General features: G+C 30.9%; 2 protein-coding genes across 2 annotated transcripts in view; one reads left to right on the forward strand and one right to left on the reverse strand.

Moving 5' to 3' along the window:
- Nucleotides 1–1,215: 1,215 nt before the first annotated feature.
- Nucleotides 1,216–18,298, reverse strand: LOC115236542 (E3 ubiquitin-protein ligase RING1). Its single transcript, XM_029809065.1, has 5 exons — nucleotides 18,075–18,298; nucleotides 3,712–4,099; nucleotides 3,026–3,401; nucleotides 2,588–2,890; nucleotides 1,216–2,441 (listed from the first exon to the last, which is right to left on the reverse strand). The coding sequence occupies exons 2-5, from the start codon at nucleotides 3,952–3,954 to the stop codon at nucleotides 2,224–2,226; spliced, it is 1,140 nt and encodes a 379-aa protein (XP_029664925.1). The 5' UTR covers nucleotides 3,955–4,099; nucleotides 18,075–18,298; the 3' UTR covers nucleotides 1,216–2,223.
- LOC115236540 overlaps nucleotides 14,572–26,462 on the forward strand; it is a 45,693-nt gene continuing 33,802 nt past the window's right edge. The window contains exon 1 of the mRNA XM_029809059.1: nucleotides 14,572–15,313. Coding sequence (XP_029664919.1) covers nucleotides 15,111–15,313 — 203 coding nt within the window. The 5' untranslated portion in view covers nucleotides 14,572–15,110. The remainder of the gene's footprint in view (nucleotides 15,314–26,462) is intronic.

The following is a 26,462-nucleotide window of genomic DNA, read 5'->3' on the forward strand; positions in this document are numbered from 1 at the left end:
ATTAATCTAAGTTCTAAATGACGAATGGCCGACAATTTTTAATGTATCCACAATATTCTGTTCGTATTTGATTCTTTGACTCTCTTGAAATTGTTTTATGTACATCGGATAAAAATAAATTTCTCTCTCTGACATATATAATAATAATAATCACACATATACATATACAGAAACGAGAGAGTTTATAGTTTAAAATTGATAAGGAAGATTAAACAAATAAATTAATGAAATGAGAAAAATTTATGCGGTTTATGGGGTTGAATAACAAAGATTGATGTTTTCAAAAGGCCGATATACGTATTGTTTTCGCTTCGGTGGAAATCTAAAGGGACACGCAATAGGGTGGCACTTATCGATTATTCCGTCCAACAGGGTAAAGACGAATTCCATGTATCTTTAACGATAGCGGAAACAAAATTTCCAAGCAGGGGAATGCCAGCGTCGCGTAAACAGACAAATTTGTCTTATTGAAAGTGAGTTTTATATCAATATGTTAAAACAGTTCGTTTCGGTCAATTAATTCCTAATTGCAATTCTATATGTATAGAAAATGTAGCAATCCTGGTCATTAATCAATCAATCAAAAAATTAATAATTTGAGATCTTTCTCTCATAACTTTGATATTGTAATAAAATATGTATTGAGCCGCCGCTCATTTATTAAAATCGGAATAAATAAGTGTTTTTGAATGTGTAACATTCAAAAACATTTATGTTATACAATAATATAGATTAGTAAAATATGCTGAAAACTCTCTTTTTTGTTTTCCTCTATTAATAAATGCATATATAATTCATTTGGATATATTTTATACTTTCAGTGAAAATGAACTTAATGTCGATTAAATTTATCAATTCACTAATCAAAAAGACAATTTGCGGCGTACTTTATCAATCCATACTAACAAATACGAATAGTCATATTTAAAAAAATATATTCATTTCGATCTATACATACATACATGGCTGGCTCTGGTAATACTTACCCATTTTTTTCATAAAAATCATATTTTAGGATTTATAAAGGGTAGTAATTTTTAACGACTCATTCTGTATTATTCATGTATCAAATCTTGGAAAGCAATTAAAATATGAGAACAAATTGATACACTATACATATATTCAACATAGCATTTTCTAGTTTTTACTCATATTCAAATTCAAATTGTTTCAAGATTTGATGCATATACTGCTTTTAAGATAAATTATTAAACATCCATATATACATAGATTTATTCTTTCTCTCTAAACTATACAGAATGGTCCATAATATGATTGCGACTCGTTTAAAATAAGTTAATGACTATTGTGAGACTATTGAACAATGGAATATAACACGTATAAATATGTGCAAATATATAACGCATACTAGTTATAAATGTATATGATTTCTGTAGATATTATTCAGTATGATGTGACAAGCTAATTACACTTCTGCTATAAACTTCATTCATATACACATTTATCTGTTGATTTAACTCAAGTTTAAGCGACTTTTGTGCATCCTGGAAGATCTATAAATTTCAAATTATTTATTTTTTATATCAATTATATAAACTGCTACTTTTTAATGGTCCCTTAGTATGTACATAGTTAATAATACAATATACAGAATATTGCAAAGTTATCTCGCATTTCCTCTTATTGTTAGATATAAATTAACAAAATTTTGAAATTATACCATTCTAAAAAATATAATCATATTGGAATTATATAACATTAAATGAATAAATAATTATAATATATTAAATCAAAAATATACTAAAATATCAGAAATCACAATATAATTACATATTATACTAAATATCTAATTGTAAGATTCAATGAAAGATGCTGATAGTTGAGCTTTCATAAAATATGTTATTACATAACTGCAGTTCACATTCGAAATATCAGGATGTGTGCAATGTCGCTTAAATCTGTGTTTCATATTTATTTCAGTTATCTTATCCAACTTTCATTAACAAACCTTGATTAATGACAACCAATTTTGAAGATGTTAAAATTGCACCATTGTCGATGATTATAAAGAATATTCCTTATACTATTGTGAATCAGAGAGAGAGAGAGAGAGATTGAAATTGGAAGTACAGCAGAATACATGATATAAATTTTTCACACATAATGCATTCCACTATACTTCGTGTAATAAAGATAATTCGTTCTCGTCTTTGAAACAAGGCGCGATTAGTTTCCATCAGATTGATATTTTCGAGGCCTTCCCTAGGTCTTTTTCCACGAATAATACATTTCCAAGGGTCGATTGACACGCCAGAATTTATCGTTCACTTGCCGTAACGTTTGTGAACCACTTAATACCACAAGTTGTCCCGGTGAAGGAGCAATGTAGATGCAAAAATTTAATAACCTATCTGATTCTGATAATTCAGTATCCAGATCTAATGTCAAACGCATCGCCAAATATTTACTCAAGTGATCAACTGCAAAAACAAGATATCTGTTAGTCTTGGTTAAAAGAAAATGTTTTCCTTGTTTTTATTTATAGTATATTTGACGTATTTATTTCTAATATCTCCTTTTTTGAAGTTTTTCCTTTTAAATTATATAATTTTGCAAAATATTTTACCTGTGGCGTTTGCTGTTGTTTTTATGTACCGGATACTATTTTCTTTCAATGCTTTTATTAGAGAATTATCACCTGCCATTTCTGTAGGGTGTGGTTTAAAAACAAGTTCAATTTCATTGAGCATTAAAGGTTCACTAGGACCTTCGCCTTCTGTATCAACCATAGAATCACCGCCACCAGTCTCTGCCTCAGCACTAGAAGAGTCATTTTCAGAATTTTGAAAGCTTTTCTGTCGTTTTGGTGCTTTCGGGATTTGATTTGCAGGATTTGGTGATGGTGTGGTGGAGTTTCTAGATGTTGTTCCTGGATAAACACATGTAAAAATAACAAATATAGCAAAAATATCTGACAAGTTTACAAATTATAGTCTCACTCAAGAAACTGATGAACTAGTTGCAGATTGAGAAATATTGGTATTTTAAAGATTATTAATCATACCTCCGCTATTTAAAGGTCCTGTTGCGCTCTGAGAAGAATCACTTTGATTTGCAACATTTGTGGATGGATTTGGTGTTGTAGGTGCGCTAACGTTTGGAGTATTGTTGTAAGATGTTGCGTTACTCGCATTTTCAGATTCGTTGGCATTCTTTCTTGAACGTTGAGGACGATTCTGACTTTGTAGCTTAATACCCTCTGTAATAGAATTAACAAGCGCAGCTTGTGAATGTGATTTATTTAATTTAGCCAAAACTCGTTCCTGATGAGCCTCGTATTCATCTCTGCTTGGATAGATTTTTGAAATTAGCAAATCAAAGTTTGGATCTGGTCTAAGAGATCTTTTGGAAACTAATTTCTTTCTACATGTGGGACATTCCTGTGAATATCATAAAAATTGTTATAGAAACAGTACATTAGTTGCACTATATAATACATATATATAATGTTATAACTAATAAAATTCCTGTAATAAATATAATTTTGTTGATGTTCTGTAAAACTAATAATATGCTTTTAGCAGAACCATACAATATATTCTCAGATTTAGACAGGAAATGGACTGACACACATATTGTATATATTACGTGAGATTTGTGGACAAAAATATATAAAATAGAATCTTTCTTGTAGAAAATATATAGCCTTGCTCACAGAATTTTAAATATAAACTTATGTCGAGCATATACCTTGTTACCACTCCGTAAAGCTGTAATAATACAGTCAGAGCAGAAGCGATGCAGGCACTCCTTGGTGGTCATAGTTTTTTTTAACATATCCAAGCAAATGGGACACATAAGCTCGCTGTGCAGACTCCGCGGACTGACCGCAATTTCTGTATTGTCGGTAATCGCATCCTGTGGTGTACGGTGTAACTCGTACAGTGACAATTCCCATGTTTTGTTGAGGCCGACTTGTTCCGCAGATGCCATCTTGATCACAGTCAGAGTGTTAATGGTTAGTGTTCCAGATTCCAGAATCCAGATCCAGAGTCCAGAGTCCGGAGTGTCCAATCGCTCGCACACAAATTCTATCTAGGAAAGCGAGGACGTTTCAGCGCCGCTTCAGTGTCGCCAACTGTAAATTTCAAATTCCCGTATATATATCTTATTATAAAAACTTCAGAAATATATAAGCTAAATAAATAATAAAAATGTCTTTGACCAATAACAATTTATTTTTGTAAAATTGTATAGATGAAATACTAAATAATTAATATAGAAAATTTATTTCAAAAATTTAACAAAGTTCGAATAATTATGTGTAGTTTTTATAATAGCAATCAAAGAAATAGCATATCACAAATATTAACACATTCAAAGTTATGTTAATAGTTCTCATATTATATCTCTTTTGAATATTAACAATGATTGAATATTAATTATATTTCTCTCTCTAATCATTCTGATGGTTTTGATAAATATTTTACATTTTAAATTTACTTATCTTTATTTTACAAGAATTAGCATTATTTAAAAAAATTAGTGTTAAAGATTTACATTTCTAAAACTTTTATTTATGATTATTTTTTTATAACATATATATTTATTGATTCAGATAAGTATTTATAACTCAACATATATTTTAATATATTAATACAACATATAATAATTGTCAAATAATAACTTTGATATATATATTCGTGATATTTCGATACATTGAATTCTATACATACTGTAAGGAATTCTACTATATAATTCTCGTATAAGAAAAATCTGTAAGAGTTTTTTTAAGTTTTGTACAAACTCTCAAAGTTTAGTGAATATTGTTATAAATGAATATGAATGAATAGATATGAATGAATCAAGTATATGTATATATCTCTCTCTATAGAATGCAAGATAAACTATCTAATTGGACTGTACAGAAAGAGACAATGAAATCTGATGTCGCTATTTCTCTCGGATTGAATTTGGTGCCAAAGGTTTCCACAGTACATATAAAGTTCAGTAGGGTAGAGCTCCATAAGTAGAGTTCCCGTTCATATTCTTGGTAATCGACAAATCCTAATTCGATCTCCGATCCAGTTATCCCGTATACTTTTGAGAAATTAATTGGGATTATTCGTTTGAGAGCGAATAATTAAACTGTTGTATATAGAAAAAAAATATTATGCGTGTCCTAATTAAAAGTCAAAGATTTATAATATATAATGAAAAAAAAAAAAAAAAATTTAAATAAAAATAGAAAATGGGAAAAAAAACGCGGTACAATGGATGGAAATTTAACAAAGAACAAAAGAAACAAGAATAATACACATAATTGTTTCCTTTCCCTTTGAGTCGCGTTTTTGCAATATAATCATGTATGTAATTAAAACTATTTTTAGAAAATCTAAATAAAGTAAAATTTAAAAAAACTGAGCATATATTATTTAAATTATATATTGTATAATATATGTATTATTCTAATAATATTTAATACAATTACATATTTTTCAAACTGTGTCATTTTTTATTTTGTTTATTCTTCTCTTTGCCTATAGAGACTATTACTCTCTACTTAGCTTACATTTTTTTTTATGTTTTCTCATATGTTATATAGTGGTAATCATCCGTGATTAAAAAGCAATGATTAAAAAGCTTATAAATAATTCTAAAAAAAAAAACATTTAGTATCTGGAAACAGGTTTAGTACTTAAAAAAACGATTATTAAGCAGTAATATCGGTGGCATAGTGGTTTATTCGTGAGCAAAATGTAGTATAAATAATATAACGGTATATAATTCCATGTATAAGATGGGCGTAGGCTTGGCCATTACCATGCACTATAGATGCATCTTCTCTCCGAGAGAGCGACTGGAGTAGATCTATTCGCGAGAAGATCTAACGCGGCAAACTGGACCGACAAGACCCTCGTCTTTTTCTGTTGACCCTAACTGTAAGAGACTGTAATTGCAGCTGTCCATGCATGCAAGGGAAATAAGTTTCATCGCTTGTTTCTAATATCCATTTTTATTCCCTGTATACTTTTTATCATGAAAGCTATATTTTTGTTATGAAGATTTTAATAGTAACTTTTTTAATATATATAATAAGAAATGTAACATTTATTTTATAATAAATAATAGTACAATGATAATTTTTTTTAAATATTTAAATAAAAATTTGTGGTTATAATTATGACGAATATTATGCTAATAATATTTCTGATAAAATCTACTTTATTTTCTGTAATAACATCACAGTTTGTTAACTATAATATTCAATACAATCAATCAATTAAGAAATCAAAAAAGTTTTAAAAGCAGAATATATCAAAAATAAAAACGCTTGGGTTTAATATTTTCAAACATATGTATAACATAATAAAAATAAATCTTCTTTTTTTTGGTTTGCATATATAAAAACTCACCGTTGATTCGAATGAAAACTTATTGAAGTTTTTCAGATAATTATACTACTCATCAAAAAAATATTTATTAGATACCGATTCATTGCACGCTTCTTTTCATGAATGTTAATTATTATCAAATAATAAAAAACCATGTTAGAAAGAAAGACGATTGTTCTAGGTTGATTTTTGTTTATTAAATATTTATTAGAAGTAGCTAATTACTATTTATCATGACAGTTAAACTGTATTTTTCGCAATATTGTACTTAACAGGAAAAAAAAACCGGTTAATTATTTGAATTTTATATTCAAAGGCAGATAACAGTCCGCATCTGTAGGTCACACTGTATCCAACGGCAGGGCAACACCTCGTTCCACTTAATGACGATGCCGCTCCGACAACTTTTTAAGTCCGTCTAATTAATTCCCAACGGCAAAGTACGACATGTCGGTCATTCTCCTTCCGAATTCCACGCGGTCGTTCGATAACATTTATATTTCATCGTATGCGAGATTCATGTACGTTGTGTATATGTGCGAGTGATGTGACTTGACTTCCCTTTACTTCTATCATAAAAATATTCGGCAGATTTTAATTTATGTTGCGCAAATTTTTCATAATATTAGTCTCTTTCTAAAAAGATTTAGCATTTTTATAAAATACTCTCTTTATAATCCGATTTTTTATAAAAGAGCTGAATTTACAAAGAGTCTGTGATATATATAATCCTAACAAAATAATGTAATACCAATTAGTTAATATAATTATAAATATAAATCGAAGACACGGACATATATATAACTTATGATGCGTAACTTAGGCCACAGAGGGGATATAACTTTCGCTTGATAATATAGTGTAACACTGATATTACATTGCTCCGGCAAGATCAAGTGATTTATACAGTATACTTACAATTAGTATCCAAGTATTCAGCTTCCTTTGGTAAACAGGTTTCTCAACATAAATGCATAATGTTTAAATATTTGTGCATTTTAATAATCATGATTTAAAAAGTTTGTAAACTTGGATCGAGAGATCCTCTTCTTTTTCTTTTGCCTCGCGTATTTTGTTAATTTTGCAATTTACAAATATTTTATATAAAACTCAGAGAGCACAGAAATCTTCGATTCAATATCATATGTTTACGAATAACCAACAGTATTTCATCAGCCTAGTTTCTTAAGAATATAATGTACGTTAAACACAAAAGAAGATAGATTATCGCCATGACACGTTTACTGACAAATAGTTTTCTCACGAAAGAGAGAATCTCTTACGTAATATATGCAACCGCAATCTCGTCCTATGTGTTGTCCACAAAACTATCGTAGTACAAAATCACGCTCGCACGGATATTATAAGCATTATACGCGTTTTACGTTCCCTTTTGATCATCCGCTTTTCTCATAGAATTACAGGTTCTAATTTACGTAAGATCATAGAGACGGCGCACGATGGTAGATATCACGTACATAAATTAATCCTTTGTTACGTGCAGTGTAATTTCAAGGCAAAACGCTTCGCATCTCTGTTCTTTCTATGCCGTGAGAAGTGGCTCGAAGATGTAGGAAATATATAGATCATACATAGATTTTATATATTTGTTAACATTCTTTGTATAATCATACCATTTACTATTGTTTGCGAAATAAGTTCCTTAAGTAACAATGTACAGATATAAAATGATATCTCTTTATTACTTTCTCCGACATATAAGGTGAACCAATAAGAATTAGAATAGCATCTTCAAAACTAGAAGAATCAGACAAAAACTTCACGAACAAGTTATATATAATTTAAAAAAAATAAAATATTCCGGTTAAAACAATAGAAGCGATTTCACATCTTTAAAAAGACTCTACCTATAACAAAATTTTTATCATCATATAATGACCCCTTTTCTACCGTGCAATCTTCGTTCGAGAAATTTTTCTCTATCTCCTTTCAAAGATATTAAACGTATTAATTTTATTCTAATTGATTTATATTGTATAAAGAGACAAATGACTAATACGATTATTTGCTATTTAATTATAAAATTGCTTCATATTTGTTTCTTAAACAAAGATATTAAAAGATAAGTCACAGTGTGTTATTCTTCAACAAATGAAAACGTAAAATTATTTGTAACAATTTACTTGAGTGATTTCGTTTCTTCGCTACGATTAGTTTTGTTAGGCATCTATAATTATCATTTCTTTCGTTTTACTTCCCTGTTCCTGACGTTGCACAAGCATCCGGAAGCAGCGGCGTTCTTGCCGCTTGATACATGGTTACACGTGTATCCGTTCAACCCAGGTCAAGCGTGAATTTGACCCACTGGTACAACCGTCGTGTCTATCCTCAGAAATCACTATGGATTTTACTTTTAAATCGCGGATGAATAAATGTTCCGTTTCCCCAATTTCGAAATATGGCGTAATAACAAGTTAACCCGTACTTTTATATACAGCTATTCTACGTTAAGCGTCTCATACATTATTTTTGCGCTTCAGAAAAAAATGATTGATTATTTTATAGCGATCCATTGAATATTAATATATCATGGATTGCTATGTAATGTTCAGCTCTTTTTAAAACCAAACATAATATATACAGATGTCATAAATTTAGTAAACCATTTTTCGCTCTAAAAAAACTCTGTAAATAAAAAAAATATTTCTACATTAAAACCTATGAAGTATAAGATTCAAAGTTTAAACAGAATTTTGTTAATTAAATATAAACTAGGCATAAATTGACGAAGGTGTCTATTTACGTTAAATTAATATTGAAATCTTATTAAATGCAAAAATTTGCGCGATGTAAAAATTATTATGAAATCAGATCTTGCTTCTTTTTGCTCTATTTACAGATGTCATAAATTTAGTAAACCATTTTTCGCTCTAAAAAAACTCTGTAAATTAAAAAAATATTTCTACATTAAAACCTATGAAGTAAAGATTGAAGATAAGATTCAAAGTTTAAACAGAATTTTGTTAATTAAATATAAACTAGGCATAAATTGACGAAGGTGTCTATTTACGTTAAATTAATATTGAAATCTTATTAAATGCAAAAATTTGCGCGATGTAAAAATTATTATGAAATCAGATCTTGCTTCTTTTTGCTCTATTCTTTGCGGCGTTTTCTTATTTTCAACGCTGTATAGACACCCGTTAGTCACGTTCGTCTCTAACAGAGTGATACACGAGTGCAGAGATTTATCTCAGGTCAACCATGGATCTAATCCGTTGAAATACTCGAGATTTATCTTCTTTACGCAACTGAGACTAAAGCGGATTTCTGACATAGCCTTTGACCATAGAATTCATCAACATTCGATCCTAAATTTTGCCGGCGACATAATGGGCTTAAAAGCTTAAGCTTAAGCTTAAGCCTATTCATTGATAGATATATGTTGCTTATTAGTATCTGTTTCTTCTTCTCTCAAGTCAATTACAAAATGCGACTTGTCAGCATTAATTTTCGTTACTGCACGCAGATTGAGTTTTAACAAATTTATGTCAATAAAATACAAAAACGTAGCGTTTTTGTATTTATATTTATTAATCACTTTGCTATTCTTTGCAATTTCTTATTATATTTTTAGAGCAGTAAACTTTGACTTTTGATGATATTTTTGAAAGAGACATATTTTTACTTCTCTTTCTGATTATCTTCCGCCAGCATGTAGCATTTAAAAGTCAATTGGCTGGTATGCCATCTTGGAAGAGGTCTGTGTGATTTAAGTGATAATATATTTTCTATTTTATTTTTTCTTCATAAACACATTCCTCACGATCTCATGATGTTTTTCATTGACGGTCGCGCGATTACAGACTATGAAAATCGCATTTCTTGTGGGTTCTGTCTGCAGCGGTACTTGATTGCCTTTCGTTAAGAAACCTCACCGCAGTGAGCTGACCTAGTAAGATTGGTAACGTGCAGAAAATAAAACATACAATTTACGTATCCGTCAAAAATTCTTATTGTTAGAATAATTAGTAAATTATGTATTTATTTTAATATCACGATAATTTGATCGAAAATATTAATCGTCATTTGATTAGTTGTGTTCAATACAAAGCACAATTTTACCTGCTGCCAACACACTATCCTCTCGAATGCATCTTCATTATAATATCAATCAATTGTAGAAATCTATCAAAATCGTAATCATTTAGATATTGTTAATGTGATTTCCATTAAAAAATAAAACACGTAATATATTAAAATGAACATACCAACAATATCAAATATTTTCCGAAAAATACTATATTTCCTGAATGCCAATTTGATATTTTGTAGATAAATTTGACAATTTCGATTTTGTCTCGATTGTTTCAAGATTGTCTCCTAAAGCCTACGTCAAACGCATTATTTGATTAAATCAGACCACTTGTTGTCACGCTTACAATAGAAATAAGTAGCTTTTGGCTTCTATTGGCGTAAATTAAATTAAATTTATAACTCCCGCGTGCGACGAAACGAAATTTTAATATCTAATAGCAAAATAAAAATATTTATTTTTTTCATCTATTATTATAAAAAATCGCAAGTTGGATTATATTCATAACAAAATTTACGTGAAGAACTTTCTGATAGCTGACACATATTCAATATCATTTTTTTTTATTAATGTTTGCACAGATTAGTAAACATGTGTGAAAGATAACGTTAGACGATTTATAATTCGCAATAAAATTCGAGATAAAAGTCTATTTATAACTTTGTGTCGTATAAAATACAGAAAACACATTTGAAGAAGTGACATATATACATACATCATATAAAAAATATATATTCGAATACACACATACATTAAGGAAGAAAAATATAATTCTATCTTTACTTTTCTCGCGAATTATAGATCATTTAAAGCGGGCTTAAAGCATATATGCTAGTATGACCAAACTACATCACCTTGTTGAAAAATAACGAGATTTTCAAGAATTCTCTTTCGTCTAAGAGTTATTACAATTTTTAGTTATATATTTTATATTTAAATATTATTAATTTTGTTAAAGAATTTCTTACAAGTATCATGTTTTAAATTTCGAATAAAATATTAAACTTTATTTCTATTATCATTATGTATTTGTGTGTAAAAACCTAGTATAATAATCTAAGTATTTCGAATCTATTAAAATGTTCGTTGCTGCGAGAGAACCGTTTATTTCCGTTCCACATAACAACGAATTATGATACGTTGCGTGTCACGTTACGCCCAACGTCGGCTTGTTAGTTCTTAATCTCATCGAAATCGCTCCCTTCGATCTCTTGTCAAACCGCGGTGTCATTATATATAAATTTAAATTACGCCAATTATAACCGTTGCCGGGACAAATTCCCCTTTTTTGCGACGAAGAAAAGATGGTGTAGTCCACGATTGCGTTCCTTATTACGTGAGATCAGGCACTCGGATTTAAAAACCGTCATTGAAATATGTTTACAAGACAAAAGATTTTTACGTATTCGGTTTGTGCTCCGTATCCTCGTTGTTGTCAGTAATAAATTAAACAATAGTGAGCAAACAATAATTCTATAAATTATTCTATTAATTAGAGACTTACGCACGTTACAAACTGCAATATAGAAGTGTACAAAGATAATACACACCGTGTCCGAAATTGTGTTCATCAAGAACAAATCAAATAAAAAATATGTTCGTGAAGAATAAATAAAATAAAATATTATCACTTAAATCACAGAAAACTATTCCAAGATTTCCATATCACTCAATTAATTTTTAAATGCTATAGGAAGTTAATCGGAAAGAGAGACAGAAATATATCACTTTCAAAAACGTTGTCAAAAGTCAAAATTTACTGCTCTAAAAGTATAATAAGAAATTGTCATATAGCAAAGTGATTAATTAAATACAAATGCAAAAACGTAGCGTTTTTGTATCTTATTGACAATAAAATTGAAACCTCAATCTGCGTATAGGTGAGGTAGTAACACCGGGAGCGGTGTGATGATCCTCCAAATCGGGAGCGTTTGAACAAGGCGATCATACCTGACCCAGTGAGATAATCCCCCCGGATCTTCTGTTTTCCGAGTGCTCGGGAAGCCGAGGACTCACGGTGCATCGGCGCGCCGTAGGTCGCGACTTGACCCACAGTCTGAAACACCGCGAGTATAAGTCCTCCTCTCTCGTCGGGCCGATCACCATGGACGAGTCATGGACGTCATGGTGCACCGCACCGTACCGCACCGGCCGAGAATGAAGACGAGGTTGCCTCGTTGGAGAGGCAACCGTGAGAGGCGATGTGCACACGTGCACCTCGGGGCATTCGCGGGTTGGCAGTCGGCTCTTGAAAGCCGCTCAGTGAATGCCTCTCGCGTCCTCTCATACACGCGTTTTTAATCGAATCTCTCGGCGCACCTATATAGAAGGTTCGCGTCTCTTATAAGGGAGGTATATATTATCGAATGGGGGAGGGGATCTTACGCGGCCGGGGTGTGTCGATTTTTAACCGATAATTTTCACGGTAGCCGTAAAATGTACAGTGTTGAATGTTCACGCGAAACCCAGTGGAACGACAGAGAGAAGTGCGGGACCGGTGCTAACATAAGTGCGATTTTTAGCAAATGCTAATCGCTCCGATGTAGAGGAACTCGCTTTGTTTGCGGCGAGACGCCGCATGCCGGTCGGTGATGAAATTGATGGCACAAATGGGATAAATGATTTTTACTGATTGCCAAGGAGAGGGAGAGAGAGAGAGAGAAAAATGAGAATTCGATTAAATTATGTTTGTACGTATTTGAAATTGTTCTTCGTTCCAATTTTCTTAGGCGAGAGCACTGCTATATATTTTAGTGTAGTTATTGTTGCACGTGTCCATAACGTGTCTTACACGTTGATGTGAGTAAAAAAAATTTCTGTGTAATTATTAAAATGTTTCAGAAAGGCTAGGATATTGCAATGTCAAGATATTAATCAAACACATTAATATACTAATTATATAACATAAAAATATCAAAATAATATTGTTAATTTTAAACAAACAAACTTGTATTAATTTATTGTTATAGCTTACAATATTTATCATATGCAATCAAATTATAAACATGAATTATATAGATTTTGTTTAACTGCGATAGAATATATTTTTTAAACATGTAGAGAACAATATAAAATATACAAAGTATGTACATATACATTATAAAAATAATTATATATATTATAATTATAATTATAATTATATATACATTATAATGTTTATATATATACTTGCTGTTACCCGTGTAATATTGTGTAATTGGAAAAAAATATACCAAAAGTATATATAAAACAAGTGTAACAAAAGTGTAATAACAATTCTACAAAAATTACTGTCAATTGGTCTTGCGTCATTTTTATGTGTTAGTAGATCACTAAGATTTCAACAACGATTTAAAACCTAGTAGCATGTTTTCTTGATAATCCCAATTCGATTCACCGGTATTGTGGAAGAAAAGTATCAAAATGACATCAGGTTATTTTATTTTAACTCCCCTATCAAAAAGTTTAAAATAAAAATGTATAAATTGCTCTCTATATTAGAACACAGTTTTAATAATATTGTTTCAAATGTTTGAGAGTAAAAAACCTTTTGAAAAATCGTGTATTAAAATCTTCGGATTTTTTTATTTTTTTTCAAAGTCAACATACTCACTAAAAACTATAGAAACTATTTACGATATAAAAAAATACGGTGAACATAGAGTCATCAAAAGAAAAAAAAAAAAAAAAAAAAAAAAAAAAAAAAAAAAAAAATACAAAAAAGAAATACAAAAATACAAGAGAAAGTGGTAATTGAAACGATCGCCTCAAATGCCTTATAAGTAGACTTTTATTAGAACGGAAAATAAAATATTCTCACACGTAAATGTCGTGAGTATAATTTATGGGCATTTTCCGGCGAGAGATCTAAATAAAAGTTACGTCATAAAAGTGTACTTTAATTCCCTTCGCCATTCGAGCAAGTGCAGCGTGCGTCCATTCTGTAAATGTTACTTACGAGTCGTAATTGCAAATGTAAACATAATCGCATAGGCAATGTTAGTAATGCATCTGCAACGATTCATGAACAACACGCATTTATGGTTTAATGCAATGGTCGTTCATAACGAGTAAACAATCGGAACAGGAAATGAAATCAGCCAGCTAGCGTAGAAGAAAAAGAAATACATTAAAATTTGAAAATGAGGTCTAAATAAATATTCACGTAAAAAAAAAATAATAGGTATTGATTCTAAAATTTAGATAGAGTGAGAAAGTACAAAAATAAAGCAAGATATAAAATGTGTATCTCAGAAAACTAAATTGAGAATAATAAACAAATGTGATAAACTCGGCACAGATCGTAAAGATCTTCCTTCAGAATTCTACATTTGTAGGAGGATGTAAGCTATTACTTAAGTTGTTACACGGCTCTAACCGAAGACCAGGGTCATGGCACGCAAGAATAATCCCACGGTTTTCACGGTCGATCGTGCGATCGCATGTAATCCTTGCAACGCAGAAAAAGTTTTCTCCGAAAGGACTACATATCGTACAAATTCTTATCTGCATTAAACAATAAAAAAAAGTTAACAAACTAAATTAAAAAGTTCCGTGTGTGATAGAGAAACTTGTGCGGGAAACGGATGAAATATAGTTAAAAAATTTATCGTGCATATATAAAAAGTGTGAAGAAAACTATATAAAATTTTTTCCTTAATAATTTACTTTAATGCTGTGTATATGTGCTATATAAACTAAGACTCGACGAAATAACAATGGGAAACGCAAGATCGCAATCCTGTCGACGAAGCAAACCGCTCTATCTCTTCTACCTTATCAACCGAACATGGAGCATCGTCGTAGATCATCGGAAGGATCAAGATCGATGCGACGAGACCGACAGAGAAACGGATCTCTCATCAAAATGCAGTACCTGCAACGTTTGCGATTACCAGCAGAACAGCCTGACGTTCGACAGGTAAGATGAAAATGCACATATACACACTGTCAGTAAATAGTATATAAAATATAAATAAAGGACATATCGGTCCTATGGATCCTAGTAGTAAAATGTACGACTGCAATAATGAGATTACTATTAAAAACGCCAATCATTAAATTTTCACGACTATCAAGTAGGCTGACTATCAGGTGAGCCTGAAGATAACTAAAGAAGACGCTACCGATCGTTTTGACCGAAGATAACTAACAATATGAGTATTTTAACTTATCCACTCATTATGTTATCAACGAAAATGTACCGATCTTTTATACCTGTTCAAAGGATAACACACGTTTTACCTTCTCAATTATTATTTTCACACACCGACGAGATTATTATTAAAGACGGCCAGCCATGAATGAATTTTCTAACTGTCAGGTGAGTTTAGTGACTCTGGAGATAATTGGAAAATGCTGATATAATATACCATTTTGGCTGATCAAAAATAATTATACGAGTCTTTTTAATTATATATGAGTATTTTAATTTATCCAATCACTATTTTATTATAAAAAAAATTAACAGATTTTTTATGTAACTGTTTTAAAAATAACAAACATGAATGTTTTATTATTCTACCAATAATTCTATTTTATTTCCGTAATATCAGCCGTCTTTAATATTAATATCTCTAATAATAATATACCTCCTCGGTGACATAAAAATAATTACATTTTGCTAAAACATTATAACTCTTACATTCGTTATAAGAGATTAATAGTATAAAATTTGCCTATTATCGATTCGATAATAATCGGCATTTAAAGAAGTATATGTTTATACATCCAAAAACAAAAAATAAGTATACATTATTTAATCTATGTAATATCCATTATACTTATATATTTTTGATGTTTATTTATATATTGAATTATTCGGAAATTTTGTAGCATTTTTAAATGATTAAAATAAGTGGTATTATTTTCAGTTGATTATTATATGTATATCTAATAGCATATTTTGTAAAGTGATATTTTGACATGTATTTTACAGCAAGAATTGTTTGCATTTGTTAAATTTTAGTAACTTTTTTAATTGTTTAAAATAAAAGTAAGTGAAATGCACTTTCGTTATTTGATGTTATTCTATTTCCGGAAAGAAAAAAACGCTGTGCAAACTGCAAAAAATATATCAGCTGTTTGGAGATGATGTTGCAGAATCAACCATTTATAAGTGAATTGCTGGATAAAGCTGGCGATTTTAATCTTGAAAATGATGTACGCTGTAGAAGATCGTACTATTAATGACGAAATAAAAATATTAATTTGAAACTAATCCATTGTGAAATTACCAAAAAAAAAGTTATAGATTGAAAAAAAAAACATGCTCACATTACACTGAATAAACATACATTCAATGTATAAATACAGCCTTCGATTTTTACGAGAAAACTGCTATAAACATTCCGAACAACTCAATATCATATCTATTAAGATATAATATCTATTTATATTTGTATTAGTATTTACTTTTAAAACCATCGATTATCACAAAATTACACTTATTTTGAAAAAAGCAACATATGAAATGTACCTGTAAAAATCTTCATAAATTATAAAGGTACACATTTTCTCGACGCCAGTGAAGTAAATCGTATTGGATAAATTTTATATTACTCTAAACTGACTAGGTACTAATTTTTGTCGCGTTTGTATCCGATAGGAAACTATCCGTAGAAACCGTTTTATCTTATCCCAAGCGTTTCACCCAGATCAATAATTCTAGTTTCTAGTCAATAATACATGGTACTACATGGGAATACATGATACATCTAATGAAATAATACCGTGTTTGCAACTGTATGCAATAAATTTTTAAATGAGACTAATGTTTATATTATAATTTTTTACTTTAATTTAATATTCAAGAGAGTTTGATATATATTATTATCTTCGTTATAGCATAAAATATGTATATAATATCGTATTAAATCTGTAAATTCAGTGTATTTTTATAAAAGGCCTAGGTTTTTTTTATAAAAAGTCGGCCTCTAAAGATTTGGTCTAATTTGATTTAATTAAAAAAAAAGAAAACTGTAATATATATACAGATAAAAAACGGAATTGGAAGCAGAGTTTGTAAAATTTCTTATTAAACCGTTGTAATATAAACCGTTAGACTCAAATCAATTTATCTTTTAATTACTTCTTATTTTATTCAACATATAGTCCTTAATTTACTGTAAATATAATTACCATTTTTGGTACGGAATTTGATTATAAATTAATAATATTCAATATAATCAATTCAACAATTAATTATTTCAATCTCATGATGATCCATTATTTGCATCTGATTATATAAGCGCAATGTATTGATAATTAATATTGATTAAATATTGATTATACCGAGAGTGCGTTGACAAACATTTAGTTGATGTTGATTATCACATAAATGCAAATGCACTACCAAAATATTGCATACCAATTATAAGATTAAGAAATAAATTAAAAAATAAAATATTAGTTTCAGCCATCATATATAATTAATAATAAAATCATCTTAGATTCGTGAATTTTATGAGAATTATACAAGTCTCGATTTATTTGCGATCATGCGATTGGTTTGTTACAAACCAATGCCCGTTTTGTACTCATTCCACATATACATACAGGCAAGAAAACGGCTGATTATCGACCACGCATCGTAGTGTGGTACGTGTGTGCACGTCTGTCCCTTCCGTAGCGCGTGTGTGACGTACCTCGCGGGGGGATAAGTTCAGATAAACTCTACTTACGTTACGAGCAGGTGAAGGCGCCTCATTACGCTGCTCAGCGCTTCGCCGCGCCGGTCGTCCCGCGCCGATGTCAGTAAGCCTCCGGCCGTACCGCGGAACGGAGTCAAGTATAAGCTCACGTGTGTGACGGTGGACTCTTTTGTAATCGCACCATGTCGATCATTTCGACAGGTCGCGCGATTAAGACGGTGGACCGTGATTAAAATCGACAGCCTTCCGTGCGTTTTTCCATGCGTCTGAAATCAGAAACGTCGTTCAATTAAGGTAACGTAATCGCATGCTGTAACTTTTATTTATAACAAGAATTATAATAAAATCTGGTGAAAAATTATTCACAAAATTCTATTAAAAAAAAAAAAGAAACGTTCGAAAAAATATTCGCTTAATATGTAATCATAATCAAGATTCTGTAACTCTTCCTTTAATCCTGCTTTACGATAATTCACCATTAATACCGTATCATACACACACACACACACACACACATACATTAGAGCAGAATTGATAATGATAGATGAAGAGAGAGGAGATACTGAATGGAAGATTTGATATTAATTATTTTAATGATCATATCAATGAAGCTAGATACTAGAATCATTTAATTTATCGCTACCGCCTTTCATCAAGAATACGAGAATCTAATTGGTAACGCTCGGTAATCAGCACGCTACTCCGTGCACGCACACTGTCAATTTTACTTAAATTTTTTGCGCGCGAGAAGCCACGATCTCATTTGAACTTCCTCGACGATTACGGGGCGAAGAAATGGCGCGTACTTTTTTTTTGTGTGTATGCGCGTGGACGCGCGTCTAACGAGAGTAATTTAATTTCCATATACATATACATATATATAGATCATACAGCAGCGTACTAAAATGTAAAAGAAGATGGCGATGAATGAAACGAAATCGCGTTCGCGAGCGCGAGTGTAAAAACCGCTGGTCGTTACTTTCGTACCAATTATCGCAATTACAGAAATACTTAGGCTCTTTAATACGAAATCATCCGGTGCATTTTCTCATCGTACGTGATTGCATTGCCGTCGTTTCTGCTCTGGATAAACGTAAATACGATGACAGGTGCGAGACATCATTGTTCTCGCGCTCGTGAACTCATAGACGAGAAATATCTTGCGTTTGCAGAACTCGAGAAAAGACAACGAATCAGGATTATTACCGTTCCATCGATCTACAATTTCGATAAGTATACGAAGTATGTAATAAAACGCATTACGTGAAATTAATAATCGTGTGTTTTAGAAATAAATCATGTTTAATCTTTCAACTGTATATATTTATTCAATATGAAAATCGTGCTCAATGAAATGAAAATCAAACAGCTGTATTTAACGACAAATATATGCTGAGTTTATATAGACTCAAAAATATGGTGTTCTTCTCCGAAGTAATCTTATCATTGATGTGTCAGCACAACTTGGTTTCTTGTAATATCATGCTATCGACCTTGCTTTTGTGTACAAAAATATCTATACAAGCCATAAAAGTTGATCATCGTATAATTCATTGCATTTTAATTTGTAATATATTACTCGCCGATATTGATGTATCTTTAACATTTCTCAATTGCTATCATAATATTTTTTAATAATATATAATACAAAACCGAGTGATCGCGTGAAATAATATAAGTCGAATATAAAATAAAAATAAGATTAAAAAGTTAATTAAAAAATGAATGAAATTGAAAATCAAATCTGAGGAAAATTCTGAATCCGTAAACTTATTGTTTCCAAAATACAATCGATTTAAGTTTCAACATGCTTACATATATATATTTGATATAGAAAAAATATCTCTTGTATCGGATAATAAGAGAATATATATAAGAAAAGAATTCGCATGCAATTATTGAAGCAAATCATCAATGCCATCAATATTTGAGCAAACATTCTCAGAAATAAATATTAAATCTATATGTCATTACATTAGTATATATATTTTTTTATAAATGGAGGTGTTTTGAAAATTTAAATTATATGTGCATAATTTTATATATCGGAATATTTTCTATGCTATACGATAAGTAAAAAATACTTGTTTCAATAAAAAAACTAGTTGGATAGAACAAAGATGTAGGACAAAGGTAAAAGATTTGAAAAGGATATTAATCGATGCCATGGTCGCTTCCATATTAGACTAATCAAGTCATGGCTCGAAGGACATTTACGTCAACCTACGTAATTCTTGTTCTTGTAACGTTCCTTTTGTAATGTCGCGTTTGTTTCAAGTCTAGTATACATCTACATACATTGTATGCGTATATTGTCAACGCATGTGCCTGCGAATAATATATTATGCAAATAGTATTTGGATATTTGTTGATGTCTCTTCGTAGATATCCTGTATGCGAATAATATCCCTTTGTCTCTTTTTCGTCTAAAATGGAGAATTAATTCGCAAACAAATTCTTTTACACTAAGCTTTTTTCATTAAACGATAAGCTCACTTTAAAATTGTAGGAGAAATAAAAATATTTTCAAAAACAATCTTAATTTTGTGTTATGATTTGTATCTAATATAAATTTAATTTCAGAATCAAAATAATAATAATAACAATATTTTCATTGCAATTCTCTTGAATAATTTCACGTGATGTTCTCATGTATACCGGTTTACCGATAAGCCTATACTAGTTCATCGATACACTACAGAAACAAGTTTATTAGTGCATATAATCACATTTTGCTCGTATTAGTTGATATAATCCGGTGCTCCGAATGCCACGTATAGGTGAGGCCCTCCCTTTTCAAAGGCGACTCTTTAAATGCAATATGTAACTCGGTATAAACATCGTATCAATAAACATCGTATATACGATGTTCCGCCCAATTTAATCCCATTTGATGCTAATAAACCGTGCCCGCCATAATCGCAGCGCACACGGATACTAATCGTACGCGCATATTTGTCAGGTATAACGATCGATTAAAAATTAAATCGGTATGAGATTGAACTCTATGCGCTAGGAACAATAAATATTCTGTTATAAACATTTACATAAGGCAATTTCCCCGTTTACGAAGAGTTTTTTTCGTGCATCATTTAAAAATAAAAAAATATATATATACATATACATGTAATTGCAAAATATATATCAAAGTGAATTAATAATATGTTTATTAATTGCGATGTAGAGACACGATGCTAGCAATAAAATTTAAGAGTAATTTATATATAATATTTATAGTACTATCGTCTAATTACCATTTTAAATACCATTATAAATAAATATATAATTACCATTATAAATAAATTATGAACGAAAGTACATAATTAGATTTAATTGCATCTAATCGGCATTAACTCGGCTAAACCGAATTATACGCAAATAACATGTTTGATTATTCCATTAATTTATTGTTCGTAGAGATGTTATCAGATTCCTTTTTCTGTTTCAAAGATCGCTTTAATGTTGCAACATTCGCAAATACTATGCGATGATACCTCGCAATTACAAAGTATAATCTATCTACGTGATTGTAATTCACTAACCTGTCACTTGTCGCTCATAATGAGACAGGTAAGACAATGCTTGTGCTCACCGTCAACGTAAAAGCAATTGTTTCATGTGGATTAAATAGTGCGACTTGTAATTATTTATTCGTTGCTCGCTTTCGACACTTCATTTATAATAATATATTGTCACGAGACAAATCGAGATGGAAAATTAGCCAATTAGACTTGAACTAAAAACCAGTTCCCTTGAATCTAGTTAATCCTATATTCCAATTACAACGTGATACATACAATTTTTTTTTTTCAAGCTTGGAAGTAAAATTTAAAAAGAAATATAATATAATAATCCAAAGTTTCAGCTGTATAATCAAAATAATATTATTACTCCAACTGTGAATTTCTGAAAAGCCCTAATATAATTGAGATTTTTACATTTAATTTAGCATTGAAATAGTTAACATGAAATAGTTAACATTCAATAGAGTTCTATTTTATTAAGTGTTCAATTTTCCACTTATCGCGTTAGAAACTGCCATGTGTGAGATGTATAACTGTACTTTCTACTACAAATGAATTTAAAAAAAAATACGCCTCGTGAATCGGTCGTTAACGTAGTGATATGCAATAATGATTACGAAGACGAAGATTAGAAATTGTCGCGCAATTTCCTATACAGAGCGTGACAGATTAAAATTCTAAATCTCGCATGCAGCATAGCGGTATTCCGTTCCATGCCTGCGACAATTTCATAGAATGATTTTCGTGTGCATGCAAATTTCTCTGCTTCTGCGTCTCTCCCTTGCGAAAGTTGACAAGAAAGTTGTCGCTTTTAATATGAAAAAGTAGGTCGATCGCTCTAAACTTCAAATGCAGTTTAGCAACATGAATGTTGAAAGACTTCGCACATTTGGCACGAAAAATGGTCTCTTGGCGAAATTGACTCAAATTATGTGAATTGACAGTTCAACTCCTGATTATAAAGTTTCTACAGATCATGAAAGAGTATAGCTAAATTACTAGAGCACATCGTCGAAAGAGTACTGCCACATTTCGAATTTTCTTAAAAATTGAATTTTATTAGGTACACGACAAATAAATTTATTAGGTAAACAAATATATTATTAATTTTTAATTTTTATAAAATTAGATTCACATCAGATTCACATATATATACGTAAAAACGATTTCATAAATAAATTGTCATTTAAAATCATCGGAATATTTGAAGAACAAAGAATTTGAAATTAGCAAGGAAATCGAATGTTAGAATGTTATAAAAATAAGAAAATAAAATATGTTTGAAAATATTGTCCAGGTATATCTTAAAGTTCACAGTCTGATACAAGATTTCTGACCAATATTCGAAATATCACGATGCGTACAAAATTTATAATATAATTTATAGCAATTATATAAACAACGAGAATATTATCTTGTACTGTATTAGCCAAATTGATAATAGCCCTTCGAAAAGTCATGAACATCTGCAACCTCACAGCTTTCTTATTTATCAGCAAATTAATTTCAACATTTGATTTATGTGTTTCTGTGAGTAATTGGATCAGCATCGTTCATAAATCGCTGTCAACGCGAGTCCCGTGCTTCCTTATAGTTAGAATGATCTACGATCGGGCGGCGGCGGGATTTTGCTCGATACCGCATGAACTCTATGGAAAAATCGCGACGATGGAAAGCTACGCTTAATAATCGTCCTTGTCGCGAGCAGGATGCGCGAGATGAATCGAGCTAAAACGAAATGGTAACAGTGAACGGAATCGAAAAGAAACGCACGAGCGTTCCGCATTCAAGAAAAATGCAGAGATCCACCGCGTAATTGGATGTTCGCAATTAACCGGAGGTAATGACGACGATGAGCGCGATAGTATCGCATATTATGCTTGTTCATTTCAGAGGACGATCCCTGTTCTCACATTTCTTAAAGCCAGGCAATTGACTTATTGTTGCTGCGTCGCAACAATAAATAATTTATTTTTTACGAACACATATTAACTTATATTGCAATTGCATTACAAGATATGTAGCCGATACCTATATATATCTACAAAATATGCAGTTGTGTAATACATATTAATAAGGATAAATTGATGATAATGAATATCAGAAATGCCTGTTTTAACGAAATTACAGTCCAATCTAAAAAAGAATCTTACATAGTATATATGCAAAAATATTTCTTGGTGGTATTGAATTAAAATGTGAGAATTAACAATTAATAATTCATTAATAATTAATGAAATTTATGAATTCCCAATTGAAAGTTTTCATAGGGATAAGGTCATGAAAAGCTATACTATAACTACCAGAGCGTATTAATGATAATCAGTAATGACTTAATTATTTATATTAGGTTGAAGACATATTGAAATATGGAAAAATATTGAGAAATATTATTATAGTTTTAAACAATATTTCATTCTGATAAATAAAATATACATTTATGTATATTTAATATCATAATTAATATCATAAACGCAAATTATTGTAACTATTCTTAATGAAAAAATAAAAGCTGCATTAAAAAAGTTTTAAATATACGTATTAATTTAGTACAAATCTCAAGAAATTGTATTAAAAATAAAAAATGTATTATGAATAAATAGAATAAATAGGTAAATATAGGATACATTTTATTTTCTTAGTCAAGTAAAAAATATTGAAACTTGCATCAACACTGATTATTTATTCCTTATCATTGCATCCATCTTTCAATCAAGACATCAAGAGAGCTCACATTCAATATTCATATTAAATATTTGATTTTTGGCCAGATTCTCGGTAGAATTCCACCTGATACATAGGATCATACCGGCGCAATTTTCTCAGAGCAACAGGGAAGGAGAGGATTTTCTTACAGTGAGCGCGTGCAAACGGTCTACGACGAATGGCCCATTAACTCGAGCTGTGAACGATCGCGTCCCGATAAAGAGATAATAATTCGTTCACGCATGTTTTGACGCGTTACTACAGCTAATCTATTATTCAATATTGTTACGATCACAAATAGCATCATCGAATATTTTATGTATTATTAGTATGAAACATTGCTAAATGTCGATAGATAAATTGTATCGATTTTAAACAATATAAATATTTATCTCTGGAAATATACATATATCGAGCGCATATTTTCTTATATATAACTTTTTTCTATTTTCTTAATTGGATGGAAATCTATTCTCTTATCGGTTCATGAACTAGTTTCCAACAAAAAAAAGGAAATCTGTGCTGCGATAAAATTAGAATTCTAAAATACGGCATGTTTTGTATGCGGAGTTTTTTTTTTCTGAAATATATTGTCATATTATTAATATAAATATTTTCCTCAAGAAAGAACTGAATTATTCAACGCAAAGTTTTATTCGCAAGATTTCCACTTTGAAATTGCATCGTATAATAGTATTATGTATACCGTAGTACACGCATATATGTCATGGGATTTCTCGATAGCCGTATAGCATTAACGTTAGGAAATGATTTCTCACGTAACTAATATACTGTAATCTGGATTCATATCGGCTTGTAACCGGCACATCGTATAAATTTGCGATATCGCATGCAACATCCGAGTTAACACTAATAGGATGCGACATTTTTTTTCGTCTAACGAGACATGAGGATTATCTTATACGTTAATTCTCGTAGATATGTGTATTTATGTATATTCTTAGATCCGATTGTGGGAGAATAAACGAATAGACTAGAACAAAAGGAATGCAATAGATAAAATAATCGAATTATCATTTCGCACAGATTTTGTATATAGTTACCGTAATACAATTACAGCAAAAGAGTTATACTCGCATAAAATTATATGAGCTATTTTTCATTATTCAATACATCAGTAATACACGTCTCTATAAAATAATAATTTATTTTATCTCATCATCTGAGAAGAATAAAAAAAAAATAAAAAAAAATATGAAGAAGGAAGAAAATAGGAGGATTCAAATCAGTCTCGGTCAACAGCGACCGCAGGCAGATCCTCGCCGAGATCTTACTCGCTCCCGCGCGCACACCGCGATGTTTTACCCGAGAATATCTATAAATCATGCGGGTCACGTCTGTGGATCCCTATGCGTTGTCATCCGATGGGCGCGATGGATGTAAAACGCGTCACGTGGGTGTAGTACACGTGTTGTGGTACTACAGGAGAATACGGTAGTTACGGTCGGAAATCTACTCGGTATTCCTAAATCTCTGCTCGATGCATACAACTTTCATCCTCTCGCATTCCACGGCCCCTTTGGCGCTACTTGGAATTCCACCGTGAAAGCAACGGAGCGCTTAAAACCCGGCTCGCAATGCGTAGACAAAGTGTGCACGGCGGACTCTCTCGCCTCCGCCTCTTTGTTTCTCAGCGACGAACAAAAGTGTAGTAGTATATCCGGATACGGCGACTGAAATGCGGCGGAAGCGATGCTTTGTAACGCGAAAATCGTTTCCTTCGACACGCAAGTGAATTCTCACGAGAGAGCGTGTGTGATTTCTTCAACAAACAAGTAAACGATCGATAGCGCTCGACGTAGATAGACGTTCTTTTTTTATTCGTGGCAAGTCGATTTAACGAGTTTCCAACTAATTGTAAACGCATTTTTCATTAATTAAGTACAATTCTATTATTAAAGACTCACATCTCTCAATATCGGACAGTTATTTGGCAGAGAAAAGAAGAACGAGAGTACACGAGTAAAGGAAGCTCGTTCGCAAAAACGTCGCGTCACCTCGTCTTTTGTCTTGAGAATCGAGATTCTCACGTAGACTTCATAAATTGCACAATAAAAGATTTATGAGATCCAAGAAGCCTACCATTGTAATAATACAATCGAACTTATATATATATATATAAAGTAAACTCGATTGTTTTATATTACAGTTTTATATATTAAATATA

This window comes from Formica exsecta, unplaced genomic scaffold (genome assembly GCF_003651465.1).
Source record: "Formica exsecta isolate Colony F162 unplaced genomic scaffold, ASM365146v1 scaffold258, whole genome shotgun sequence".
NCBI classification, from domain to species: domain Eukaryota; kingdom Metazoa; phylum Arthropoda; class Insecta; order Hymenoptera; family Formicidae; genus Formica; species Formica exsecta.